The sequence below is a fragment of the Limulus polyphemus genome, unplaced genomic scaffold (genome assembly GCF_000517525.1).
Source record: "Limulus polyphemus unplaced genomic scaffold, Limulus_polyphemus-2.1.2 Scaffold1124, whole genome shotgun sequence".
Taxonomy (NCBI): Eukaryota; Metazoa; Arthropoda; class Merostomata; order Xiphosura; family Limulidae; genus Limulus; species Limulus polyphemus.
In genome coordinates this window covers 121,540-134,705 of record NW_013666734.1, presented here as the reverse complement: position 1 = coordinate 134,705, position 13,166 = coordinate 121,540, and the positions used below count along the sequence as shown (strand labels likewise).

Here is a 13,166-nt window from a genome sequence, read left to right as displayed (position 1 = left end):
CTTCAATACATCTTCCAGGAATGAGATACAATAGAAGATTTAAGTGTTCCATGTGGCTGACCGCGAAGGCCTTCAATGGATGCATTTTTTTTCTTTTATATTTTTTATTCTTTCCACACAACTTTCAGAAAACCATTAGCAACCACTTAGTTAGATGACTTTCCTTAAAGAGGCTGAGCTTGTCATGCGTCAAACAACCACGTGCGGCTGAAATACACCGGTGATTGGTTACAGCTCTTGGGAGAACTAGAGAAAGTATAACTTGAGAGACTGGGAAAGAGATAGTCAGTTCTTCAGAAGAATATACATTTTGTCTCTCCTCTCCAACTCTGAAGTATGCAAGCGATAAACGCTGTTACAGTAAAGGCAAAGTTTCCCATCAAAAGCTACAGTGTGGAGGTAAGTTCAAGATTTTAAAATAAATTTTCGTCTCAGTTTAATCTGATTTAACTGTCTTTGCAAAGGTGAGCATTTATTTTTACCATCATAAAAATGGAATCAGCTAATCTTACAAGAACTTTCATTACAAACTTCAAGAAACAAAAGACTGACAGTTCAGCGAGTGGTAAAAAATGAAAACTTTCTATCTAAAGATGGTTTTTACTCGAACAAGTATATAATTTATTCGCCGAGTTTTTTGAAAATTTAAAAAATCAACCTCAAATATAAATACATGATAAATTTCATTGTCTGTTCCTTTGAACTACCTTTAAAAAGTTAGTTCAAAGCTGTTTTTATGAATAATTGATAACATCTGTAGAACTTTAATCTGATATAAAAACTATCGACCAAGATTTCTTGAATTAAAAAGCTCATAAAGTATTGAATAAAGTCTCGATTTTAGCAAATAATGTTATCCTTTCATACTTTTATCTTTGTTGAGTTTGCTTTTTCCTTTAATGAAACTGATGTAAGGACCTGTGTGACTCTCGCTGTTAAATGCAGTGACAGAATTATCTTCATTGTCTATAAAGAAAACGAAAATTATCCTTTTATGCCTAAAAAAATCATTATGTGCGGTAGTGTGTCGTGCGGCCAGAACAACCTGCTGCAGGACACACTGGGTGTTATTAACAGGAGCGATAGTTTAGCGAAAGTCCACCTTCTGTATCTCGGAGTGTGTTATTTCGAACTAAGACATATTTTCAATGGATGTGCTCTACTGAACTCTTACTTCACATGTCAAACTTCAAAGCAATCTATTAAGAAATACATGATATGTAACATTTCCAATTTTGATTGAGTTTCTTCCTATTTTTTTCTTCGCACCAAAAGTACGGAAACTTTATTTGATAGAAAACATACTTAACTTTTATGGATCTTTTTCAAATTTTATACCCTGATAGATCTTTACAACCTACAATTAGGTGTTTCAACTGGTGTAAATATATGTGACATGTACAAAAATATTCAATAAAAACCTCTCAAATTTGACGAACATTTTTGCGCACGCCTATGCAAAAGTCACGTGAGCTATCGGTCTAACATTTTTACTACAGCTTCACCTAAAAGTTAAAGTGGACCGTTTTTAGTTTTTTGTAATTCGGATTAAAGACGGCTGATTTAGAGCAGCAAAATTATAAAGTGAAAGACGTGCAGATACATAAGTATTGGTTAGGCCAAGCAAACTAGATTAACTATTTCTAGCTCATGTTTTCAAAAGAATTATACGGGTGGACAGTTATTATTGATTATTCATTGCCAGCTTTTCAGCAAAAATTTACTAAATTTTATGAAATTATCCTAATCAAAGAGCGTTTAGCGTCATGTGATATTAGTTTAAGCAATTAGTATAAATAATGATGCTTGATACGTCTGTACCGATTGCATATGGGTGATGACAAGAAATTGTTAATCTAAATTCCATGGCGTTACTATAAAGGAAGCTATTAACACTGTTTTAGAGAGGAAAACTACCACCATATATTTTAAAGAATCTGGTTGGTTCTGTTCCGAATAATAGGGTTACGATCCTAAAGCTATTGTTGGTTACTATCGAGTGTCACTTTTTTCTTACTTGCTGTGGCTTGTTGGTGTGTATTGACAAAAAGTCGTGATATCTAATCAAAAACACCTTAGGTGTCAAAAAAAGGTGAGTCCAAAAGGGGATCGAGAGTGCGTACTTTTTTTTTTTTTTTTTGTTCAACTTGGGGCATGTTGGTTAGTAAAACAAAATAAGCGGCCTAGCTAACTAATGAATGAATATTTGCTGTAAAATTCTTATCAATGCTATAAATGTACCTACCAGTTTGGCTGCCAATTTTGAATTCATTCCTTTAAGTCACACACTCAATCCTTATTTGGCCGCACCTTTTTTCACACGTAAGGTGTTTTTGATTATATATATATATATAACAAATTAGAGTTGGAATAAAGAATAACTCAGAGAATAATACAGTATATAATCTAAACCAATCAAAGAGAATTTACGCTAACAATGGTCAAGCTACATTATTGTACAACAAACGTCTCACATTCTCTGTACAAGCCATACTTAGTAAACATTAATGCAATATGGTCACGCTAAAAGTATCCGTGCATCATGAAATTACCCAAATATTCAAACATATTTATTTTAGCGATTTTTATTTTAATAAATTAACTATTTCTTACACAGTTTTAGAACCTACTATTTGTCAGTTATTTTAATAAAAATATTCTATACACATAACCTTTTTTAGTTAATATCTTATACACATAACCCTTTTTTAGTTAATATCTTATACACATATCCCTTTTTTAGTTAATATCTATCTAATTTAAAAGTATCCTTTAAATAATTGAAATTAGAGGTGAAAAAACGCAATATGATCACTAGGGTCTATTGTTAATAGGGTAATTTTTCAGGTTTCAAGTAAATACGTTTCTAGTATTAACTCGTTCGTTATTTACAAAATACGAGAAGAATCTTAAAAGTATGTATGATAAATTTTGTCCCAACATTGAAATATCAAGATCCAATATCTACTAATTGTTTTGTGTTTCATTTGCATAAGCATTCTGCGCAGAGAAAATGCATTTATCACCGAAATATGGAAGAAAAATATAGTTTTGAATGAACTTTAAATATCAAAACATTTTAAACAGCGAAATTAGACTGCAGAAATCAAATGTTCTGGTATCTCAAAGCAAAATAAGGCGCCAAAATATGTGGAATGAAATCAACCCTTGTATCGGTTCCGACTGAATCACTTTGACTCAGCTTTACAACGCTTCACAAAAAGTAATGTTTCTCTAAAATTAACAGATCTTTCAGCACACATTTTCTAAATAGTTGTTTTGGCAGATCACCCCTTCGAACTTTTTTATGTCACATAATGAAACAGACTTGTCCACCTTTTTTGTAGATGGTTATTTTCTTACTTTAAAGTCTCCTGAACAATCTCCGCATTCTTTAACTGCATGAATAAAGAATATAAAAACATAATTTACGCATTTGAATTTGATAATAACTACAAACTTTCTTTCTTTGATACTCTAATCATGCGCACAAGTTGAAGTTTTGAAGTTGAATATTGCCACAAAACATCGGATTTATTTAAAGTTTTATTTCTCATTATTTTAATACAAATTTACTTTCTGTTCTTGTATACAAGACTTATAAATTAACTAGCTCTTATAAATTATTTCATAAAAACTATCAAATATTGGAAATATACTTTGTTAAGCACGCATATTCTGGTCATTTCATGGATATGTTTTAAGTTCTAAGACTTAGTGGCCAAAATATATCTTCAAGTCTCACTACGAAACATGTTTCGAAAGCATTAAGTCTTTAAAGTTTCTCCATATTAAACATCAAATTCGTTCTTCGTTTATTATACATTTATTTAATTTTTTGACTTGTGTAAATCGGTATGTCCGAAGCACTAAAAAACGGTATTTGAAGCATGCACCAGAAAGTCCGAGAAACAAATCGCATATCTACTGATACGAGTAGGATCAGTTTCATTAAGAGGAATATAAGTTATTTTAAAAAGTGGGGGTTGAAAAAATCATATCTTAGGTTCATAAAAATTACAAATTACGAAAACGAGTCTGTCGAAACTTTACGGATTTACAATATTAAAATAAGGGGTTCGATTCACCGCGGTGGACACAGCAGATAGCCCATTGTGACTTTGCTCTAACATAAACACAAACACATCTTTACGAATGTAAAACCCCTCTTCTAGTATTACACAGTATAAAGTCTAAGGACCATAACCAAATCTTTTATAAAAAAAATCGTAAATACTTATTTTACACTTTATTTATGTAAAAAAAGTCGCCAAAACCAGATGTATGAATGTTTTTCACAGTTTATTAGGTAGAAAGTATTATAAAATACATTAAAATAGTACTTTTTTTTCGAGATATATCTAGAAATACTTTTTATATCAATTTTTGGACGCTGTACTGCGTCAAAACTTATTTTTTACGATTTCCACGGGTACCAGAAACGACAAGATGGCTTTGATAATTATCTTGGTGCATAAACATATAATAGAACTGCTAAATCACATGTTTAGAAGGGAAAATTTAAAGAAAAAATTATTATACAAGTAAATAACAAAGTTAAAAAAATTAAAAATTAAGTTTACGTCTTATAATTTCAAAGCCCTCCAAGTTATATAAGTCGTATCTGATGCTTTTCTCTAACTGCATGTGGTCAAAACACACGTTAGATGTTTTTTCCAGAGTGTTTGTTTGTTTTGAATTTCACGCAAAGCTACACGAGGGCTATCTGCGCTAGCCGTCCCTAAGTTAGCAGTGTAAGACTAGAGGGAAAGCAGCTAGTCATCACCACCCACCGCCAACTCTTGGGCTACTCTTTTACCAAAGAATAATGAGATTAACCGTCACATTATAACGCCCCCACGGCTGAAAGGGCGAGCATGTTTGGTGTGACGGGGATTCGAACTCGCGACCCGCAGGTTGCGAGTCGAGCGCCCTAACCACCTGGCCATGCCGGGCCTTTTCCAGAGTGAGTTGTATGTCCAGATATTGCTGCATCATACCAATCATGTAACTCAGAAAATCAAAGATTAAACTCATACATCGGAATTTGACAGAACGTTCAGACAACTTTTCTAACAACTTAGTTCCACGTTTCTCTGACGTTTACTTATACTAGGAAACTTTTGTCAATTGAAGTGAATTACAACTAACTGTTTTTAACAAAAGCCGTAGAACAACGTTGGTTTTAACTCCGCATTTTGTGACGGAAGAAGACCGAAATGTTCCTTGAGAAATATAATGTTGTCATTAGAGGTCCTAAAGAAGTCTTAACTTAATATGTATTCTCATTTACTATACCCCTGCTCCCCCCCCCCAGAATAAATAAACAAACAAATCACATATAACAAACATTTCTACAGCTTCTGATAATGAGAACGGTTATTATTTCTTAATTGTTTGTTTGTAATTAAGCACAAAGCTACACAATGGGCTATCTGTGCTCTGCCCACCAGGGGTATCGAAATCCGGATTCTAGCGTTGTAAGTCCGCAGACATACCGCTGTGCCACTGGGGAGCATTATTTCTTAAAAGTAGAATAAGTAAAAGGTAAGTCAAAGTTTTCTGATACATAAACATCAGACCCAGATGAAATGTTTTTCTTTACCAAGATTATCAAACGGACAAAGCCATCAATGTATGCTAGTACTTTACTGGATAGTTCTGATTTCAGAAAAGTATCCTTCAATATGTGTTTTTAAATAATGTCAATATTACATTAAACAAATAATGGCAAGGAAAGGTATTAAAACACAGTTTTAATTAATATAACCTACTGCTCTAAATTAGTCTTCAATTTTTTCGTTATCCAACTTTACTTAATGATAAGTGTAATATTTTCTGAAATCAGTCTAAGGAAGAACAAAAAAAAAATGATAATCCCTTCTCAAAAATTGGTGAATGAAGACATAGTATACATTTTAACCACTAATGTTTTGTAAAGAATAATAAAAAATCAACTATTAGCAATTCTTACTCATCCTTTAAATATCTGCAGTACATAAAGTTTGGGAAAAACAATATAGAAGGTAAATAAAAAATATATGTTAGATAGACAATTTATATTGTACAAGGTAATCATGGTCCTGTTATCCATACCATTAAAGTAGTGTGACTGAGATAGTTCTACACATTCAATAATGATACTTTCATGAAAACCATGTATATATATATATATATATATTTGAGTATGGAAACACATTATGGTAATATAATAATAAGTTGGCAAACAACGATATATAAACATGATGAATTTATTTATTTTCTGGGAACATACTAAATGTTTCGATAGAACATTGGTCTGTCTTCTTACATATGTAAGTCTTATTTAGTTTTATTCGTTGCAATATTTTACATACTGACATTATAATTGTTAGTTATGCGATATTTGTAAGCAATATGCTACCCACAACTAGTTGGCTGTGGAAAGTGAATTATAATTGGACTTGGGGTGTTTAAATACATGGGTCCTACCATTGACTACTAAATATGTTTTTAAGCTTTCAGGATTTTCTTCTGCGTTTGATAAATGCTGATGAAGAAGGGATGTCTTTAATTATAAGAATTTATGAGTGAAAGTAAGACAGAATGTAATAACATGCCTACTACACTATATCTGCTACAAACAAAAGTACCCATCATCAATGACAGGAAAAGTTTAAGTTAATCTAGCAAAAGTACCCGTCCCCAGTGAAGAAAAAAGTTTAAGTTAATATATCAATTTACATTATTTCGTGCACTTTAACAAGGTAATTGTGTTGCACTCTTGGTTTCACTCAGAGCCAAAGCTTTGAGCTACTTATATCGCTTACCGCGAAAAGTAATTGTTGGGGATTTCAATCACGCTAGGAGCCGCTCAACAATAACATACGGTAAATCTACATTTACGTCACATTTTGAAATGTGAATTATAGTGTGATTAATTCCTAACAATTTACTGTAGAATATCCTGCTTGCGAAATAAAATTTGGCATCAACATTATTCATGCTTGTTCTCCCGTCATTTCAAAAGTGAATGTTGAGCTTTGCCTGCGTGCACAGCTTTACAAACGGGAGACAGACGGACGTTCAGACAGACACCACGGTTCGCAATATATATAAGATTGGTATTGGAGACGTTAGTTATATCATCAATTGTTTGGACAACAAGTTGTGTGGTGTGAACTAGATTAAGTTGGTGAACTGTAAATTTTAACAATTTATTTAAGTTATTACACATCAGAATTGGGTTTATGATTTTTATTAAGACCAAGTTATCAATATATTTACATTGGACACAAAACTGTTTTATTATTAGTATTTATTTAATTTACTTGAATTAACTTTTACTCATTATTTAACGATTGAAGGCGTTACTACGACAATTATCTGTCTTTGGTGTTAAGCATTCTGCTGTTACTTTCAATTAGTATAATTTTAATTGACGTTTTGCGCAGGTGTTTGTGCTATATATATAAATATATAGGTCCATACTAAACTCTAGGGAGCTCCCAAGCTAAAATAGAACAAGGGCCCCTATATATAGGTCCATACTAAGCTCTATGGAGTCTCCAAGCAAAGATAGCATAAGGGTCCATATGTATTATATGATTATAGATATACGAATAGTATTTCTATGTTGAACATTCCAAATTAGATAAACAAGCAACAGCACAAAATATATGTTAATATATAATATCTACTTTTAAAAGAACAACTTTATATTTGATCTTTCTAGTTATAGACAGTGTCTTGAAAATGGTATATTCCAGAAGTCTCCTGGTGGGACAGCGGTAAGTTTATGGACTTACAGTGCTAAAATCTGGAGTTCGATTCCCCGCGTTGGACACAGCAGATAGCCCAACGTGGCTTTGCTCTAAAATTAACAAATCAACAAACTATTCAAGAAAGGATCAGAAAACGGAAGTTATAAATTATGAACAGCAATCAAAGTCATTGACTACTAGAAACGTTTTTGCTGATTCTTTGGAGGGGTGGGAGCAAACTATACCTTGGTTAGATTCTTCATTAATCCGGCCCTATGTATAAATAAACGAAGAAAACGGGAAGCCAACGTGCAGAAGAACACACTATAGAAAAGATAGCAGAACCTGATCAACAGCTCAAAGAAGAGAGCTCATCAGAAGTGCACTCCATGTAGTCTCTAAGATTTCGTCATTTTTGCCCAACTACACAAGAGAACACGTTCATTTTTATTCTCGCACGCAGCCTCTTTCCACATGAAATGCCATCAGTGTGCGCTTAGGAAAACTTCGAAATTTATATTTAATGTGAAGGACTTAAATAGATAGAGAGATGCAGATGCAAGTCTTGATCAAGTTATATACTGTATCCAGAAATTAATTAAATAACTTAATCATATGTTAGCACTTATTAACGATCATGTTCTCGTGCTATCCGGTTTCTTAATTATAAACTACAATATCCATTTTTAAAATGTGAGTGCTTGCTACAGTTATATTTTTCAATCTGAACAGCACCTTATGCTAAATGGCCTACAATATACATGCTTCACACATATAGCTGTCCTAATCTGAACTACTGACCAGAGGAAGGGCAACCAGTCAGCGATATCCGCCGCAACGAGAACTTTTTCGGTCCTATAAGCTGAATAACGGGATTACATCTCAAACCTTGGCCTTGTCAGTCTGCAGCCAGAGATGCTAATCATTAAGCCAAGAAATGCAGAATGTTGAATTCTTAAAAAAGTGGTAGCTGTGTTCTTTATAGGAACTCTCGGATGTACAGAGAGCATATAGTACATTAAGAAAATATATTCTAAAAAAGATAACTACAATTAGTGAAACAAACGTTTTTTTGGAAGGTGTTACGTGCCTGATTCTTAAAAAAGTGGTAGCTGTGTTCTTTATAGGAACTCTCGAATGTACAGAGAGCATATAGTACATTAAGAAAATATATTCTAAAAAAGATAACTACAATCAGTGAAACAAACGTTTTTTTTTGGAAGGTGTTACGTGCCTGATCTATAAATCCTAAGATTCTTGGTTCGCGGCACGTTGCTGGGGAAACACGCTCTGCACTTTACGGCCGTGAGTGCGCCGTAAGATGAAAGTTAAAGCCCACTATTTTTTCCCACAAGAGTAACCTAAGTGTTGGAGTTGGATGTTGTTGACAAACTGCTTTCCCTCTGATCTACTTCAGCCAGGAATTGTTATCATTACAGCCAATACTCACAGAAGCTCACGGACGGTTATATTGTCTTTTACTGCATGACACGCGAATGTTTCAAAGATTCATGAAAAAATGATTTCTCAGAACAGACATAGGCACATAATCTCTTATTTGTAAACTATCTTGTAGATTGTTTACTTATCAGCTCAGTTTGGAAACAAGAAATAATAAGTAATTGATACAAACCATCGTGGGAGAAAACCATACATAAGACCAACACAAAGATAAGCTAAAAATTATAAACAAACCTTAAAGCTAAAGATACGAAATGAAGCACAAAGCAAACATCTTGGAAAGCAATAAAAATCAGGAGTTTCCGAAAGACAGCATAAAGTGTGAAACACAATCAGATAAATAAGAAATGAACCTAAAACTTGGAACACTGCAGAACTGAAAGGACCGATCTAACTAGTAAAGTTAGATAAACTTCTGGAATGCTGGGCTTATTTGTATAGAAACTGGATATATATCTTGTAGAGATACAGAAACTCTGGACTGACTGAAACACTGAACAAAAGTGTCAGAGCATTACAGAAATTCAGGATCAAGTGAAACACTGAGTATTTTTCTCAGAACGCCACAGAAACTCTGGACACATAACTTGAGAATTCACAGAAATTATAGATTGATTGAAACATTGGTCAAAGGTATCGGAACCTTCAGAAATTCAGGATCAAGTGAAACACTGAGTATTTTTCTCAAAACGCCACATAAACTCTGGACACATAACTTGAGAATTCACAGAAATTATAGATTGATTGAAACATTGGTCAAAGGTATCGGAACCTTCAGAAATTCAGGATCGAGTAAAACGCTGAGTATTTTTCTCAGAACTCTACAGAAATGCGGGATCGAATGAGACACTGATCCAGGAACTTTGGATTAACTGAAACATTGAACAGAGGTTTCAAAGTGGTACTGAAATTAAAACTTATGATCAAATGTAACAGTGCAAAGGCCTCGAATACTAAAGAAAGCAAAAACAACAACAAAAAACAAGGTGCAGCATACTTCACAGAGTGCTAGAATAACTTGAGGTCGATCGAAACATTATATGCATAAATATCATAGTGGTACAGAAACTCATAATATACCAGAAACAAGCTAAGCGGAGATCTCTGAGAGCTGAAGAAACTTAAAATCTAGTGGAACGCAGATCACATTTCTGGGAAAGATCAATTCCAACACTGAGCACACTTCTCAAAGAAACTTCAGATCAGCCCAAAGACATAATAAATATATAACCTATAGTCTGGGTCTTAATTGACCAATTTTGTTTCTTTTTAGTGCTCCAAGATCCAAGCTTTGTGTTCAAGTCGATCCTAATGTCTATATAGTTCTGAGATGTTTGCTTGAGTTTTTTTTTTGTTCTTGTTGTTACTCGAATATTTATGCCAAGTGTTGCAGTCGGTAATAGAACCCTGAGTACGGATCCTGGAGCACCAAACAAAATCAGAATTGGCCAACTAATGCACAGAGTACATATTTCAGAACTTTATATAGAAACTGAGAATTGACTGAAACGCTGAGTAAAAATTTGATAATTCTCAATTTAGAGACTGGTCTAAAAAACGCTGAAACTTGAAACAAAAAAAGGTAAACTATAGAAATTCATACAGTTATCTAATGAAATTGACTTATGCTTTGGGTTAATGAGGCTTTCCAAAAACTTGATATCGTTGAACAAAAAATCCATTTATTTATTTCAGAAAGTAGTTTAAATGAGGTGTTTGTTTCTATGTCCACGTCAAACGACATCTTTACTTGATATTGTTGAATGAAAGATCCATTTATTTATTTCAGGAAGTAGTTCACATGCTGTAATAATGATTTCTAAGATTACGTCGAACTACATGTCTTTAACGCGAGGGTCATGAATTTATATTGTTTTATCATTATGTATTAATTTTAAACTTTCATACTTATAAATTAAGATACATAGTTTAATGTCTTTCACAACAGACTGATTCTTTAATGGATTTTATTTATTAGACGCCATATAGATCTATCCGCCCGAAAAGAATCACTACTAAGAACAGGTTTCTAAGGAAACCCACTTTAAATATAATAAGAAAGAATTATGAAAATAGTGTACTTTTTATTAGTTTATTTATCTTTTATTTTTTGCAGTTCAATTGCTTTTTGTGTGATTTATATGCAATTAATTCTACCATATCAACATTAAACGCCATTAAAAATCCCTGAGACGTTAATTGTCTCGTATATCTTAATTCATCAGATTTACATTTTTAAGTAGCAAAAACAACTAATCTTTCGGCTCTTACTTTAAAAAAACCCAGCGAGATTACAGTAAATAAGCATACCGTTTCATAAAACCAAAGTTTCTGTTGTATTATTGATTATTATATACAGATATAGGTGTTTAATAAAGTTTTCTTTATATGTACTTTCGTGTGTTATGACACTTAAATAAGAACACACAAAGCACGTTTATTGCAAAATTGTAAAAATCTTTAAGGCAATACATTTTTCTTTATCACAACCAACCTCATTAACTCATGCACCTCCTGGTCTCGTGTTGCTCTGTTCTAGAGGTTTGAATCGCCCAGTAGGAGACAGTTCTCGTGTAATGATGCTCTTCACTCTCCAAACCACCTTGATATGGTAATAAAGTGGCTTTTAGACTTAAGATGTTTATAAGAAAATATTAATGTCCATGTGTACACGGGAATACAATAGAGAATAGAGACGAGAGCATTGTTCCAGTTGCTCTTACGCGGCCAGAGTTAATAACGTATTCCTATCTTGATAATCCCACGTTCATCACAACCTACATAGAAACCTAGACGAGCGAAGTTTCTAATCCTGTTTCTGACGGCGTTGTGGCACTGCTCTTTGACTGGCTGTTCCATTAGTCACGGAAAGTCAAAAGGATTTCTACAAAAGCTTTGATTTCTTTCTTTCGGAACTTACAGTTTTCTTGTCTCTCATTGTAGTGTTTCATAGAAACTTCTTTTTAACCTTTGCTTAACCATGTTCTTTATGAACTCTTAACTGTTGATAGAAAACATGAGCTGTCGGATTAGATCATAAACTATGAGAATGTAAAACTGGTGTATATAACATGAATTATCTGAAGCTTGCCTTTTACGTACATCTTGTAGAATGAGTTATTACAGTAAATAGTAAAATCGATAATTTTTAGAAATAGAGCAGACTAAGTAAGAAACCATTAATTTTTCTGAAGCCTAGTTTCTATTAGTGCAGAGTTAATAATGGTCGAGTTAACACATCTTTGTGTCGAATTTAGCACCTTCCCTTAAAAGCCACGGAGATATGTTATAAAAATGCTAAGTAACATTTACTGATTTAAGCAATGTTCTGAAATGTATATCGTACCTTACAATTTGATTCATTATTATTTATTCGATTTTTGACGGTTATTGTTGTTGATGATTTTAGCGCAAAACTACGCAATGGGCTAGCTGGGCTCTGTTCACCGCAGGAAATCGAAACTTCGAATTTTAGCTATATAACTCCGTAAACTTATTGCTGATATATCGGAAAACAAAGTTTGGCAATAAAAAGAAGAACGACACTTTCGACAAACAACATATTTATTTTGCCGAAAAACAGACAGTGCATTCTAAAAAATGAAACCACTGGTTTTGAAAGGAGAAAGTGTTGTCTACATATATTCTGTATTGTACAGATTTAAACTTGGTGAGACAGATGTTGAGTGTTGTCTACATATATTTTGTATTGTACAGATTTAAACTTGGTGAGACAGATGTTGAGTGTTGTCTACATATATTTTGTATTGTACAGATTTAAACTTGGTGAGACAGATGTTGAGTGTTGTCTACATATATTTTGTATTGTACAGATTTAAACGTGGTGAGACAGATGTTGAGTGTTGTCTACATATATTCTGTATTGTACAGATTTAAACTTGGTGAGACAGATGTTGAGTGTTGTCTACATATATTCTGTATTGTACAGATTTAAACTTGGTG

General features: G+C 33.1%; 1 protein-coding gene across 1 annotated transcript in view; it reads left to right on the top strand.

Annotated features, from left to right (window-relative positions):
* The first annotated feature begins 276 nt into the window (after window positions 1–276).
* The window catches only part of LOC106462240 (tyrosine 3-monooxygenase-like), a 91,728-nt gene continuing 78,838 nt past the window's right edge, over window positions 277–13,166 (top strand). The window contains exon 1 of the mRNA XM_022389436.1: window positions 277–399. Coding sequence (XP_022245144.1) covers window positions 337–399 — 63 coding nt within the window. The 5' untranslated portion in view covers window positions 277–336. The remainder of the gene's footprint in view (window positions 400–13,166) is intronic.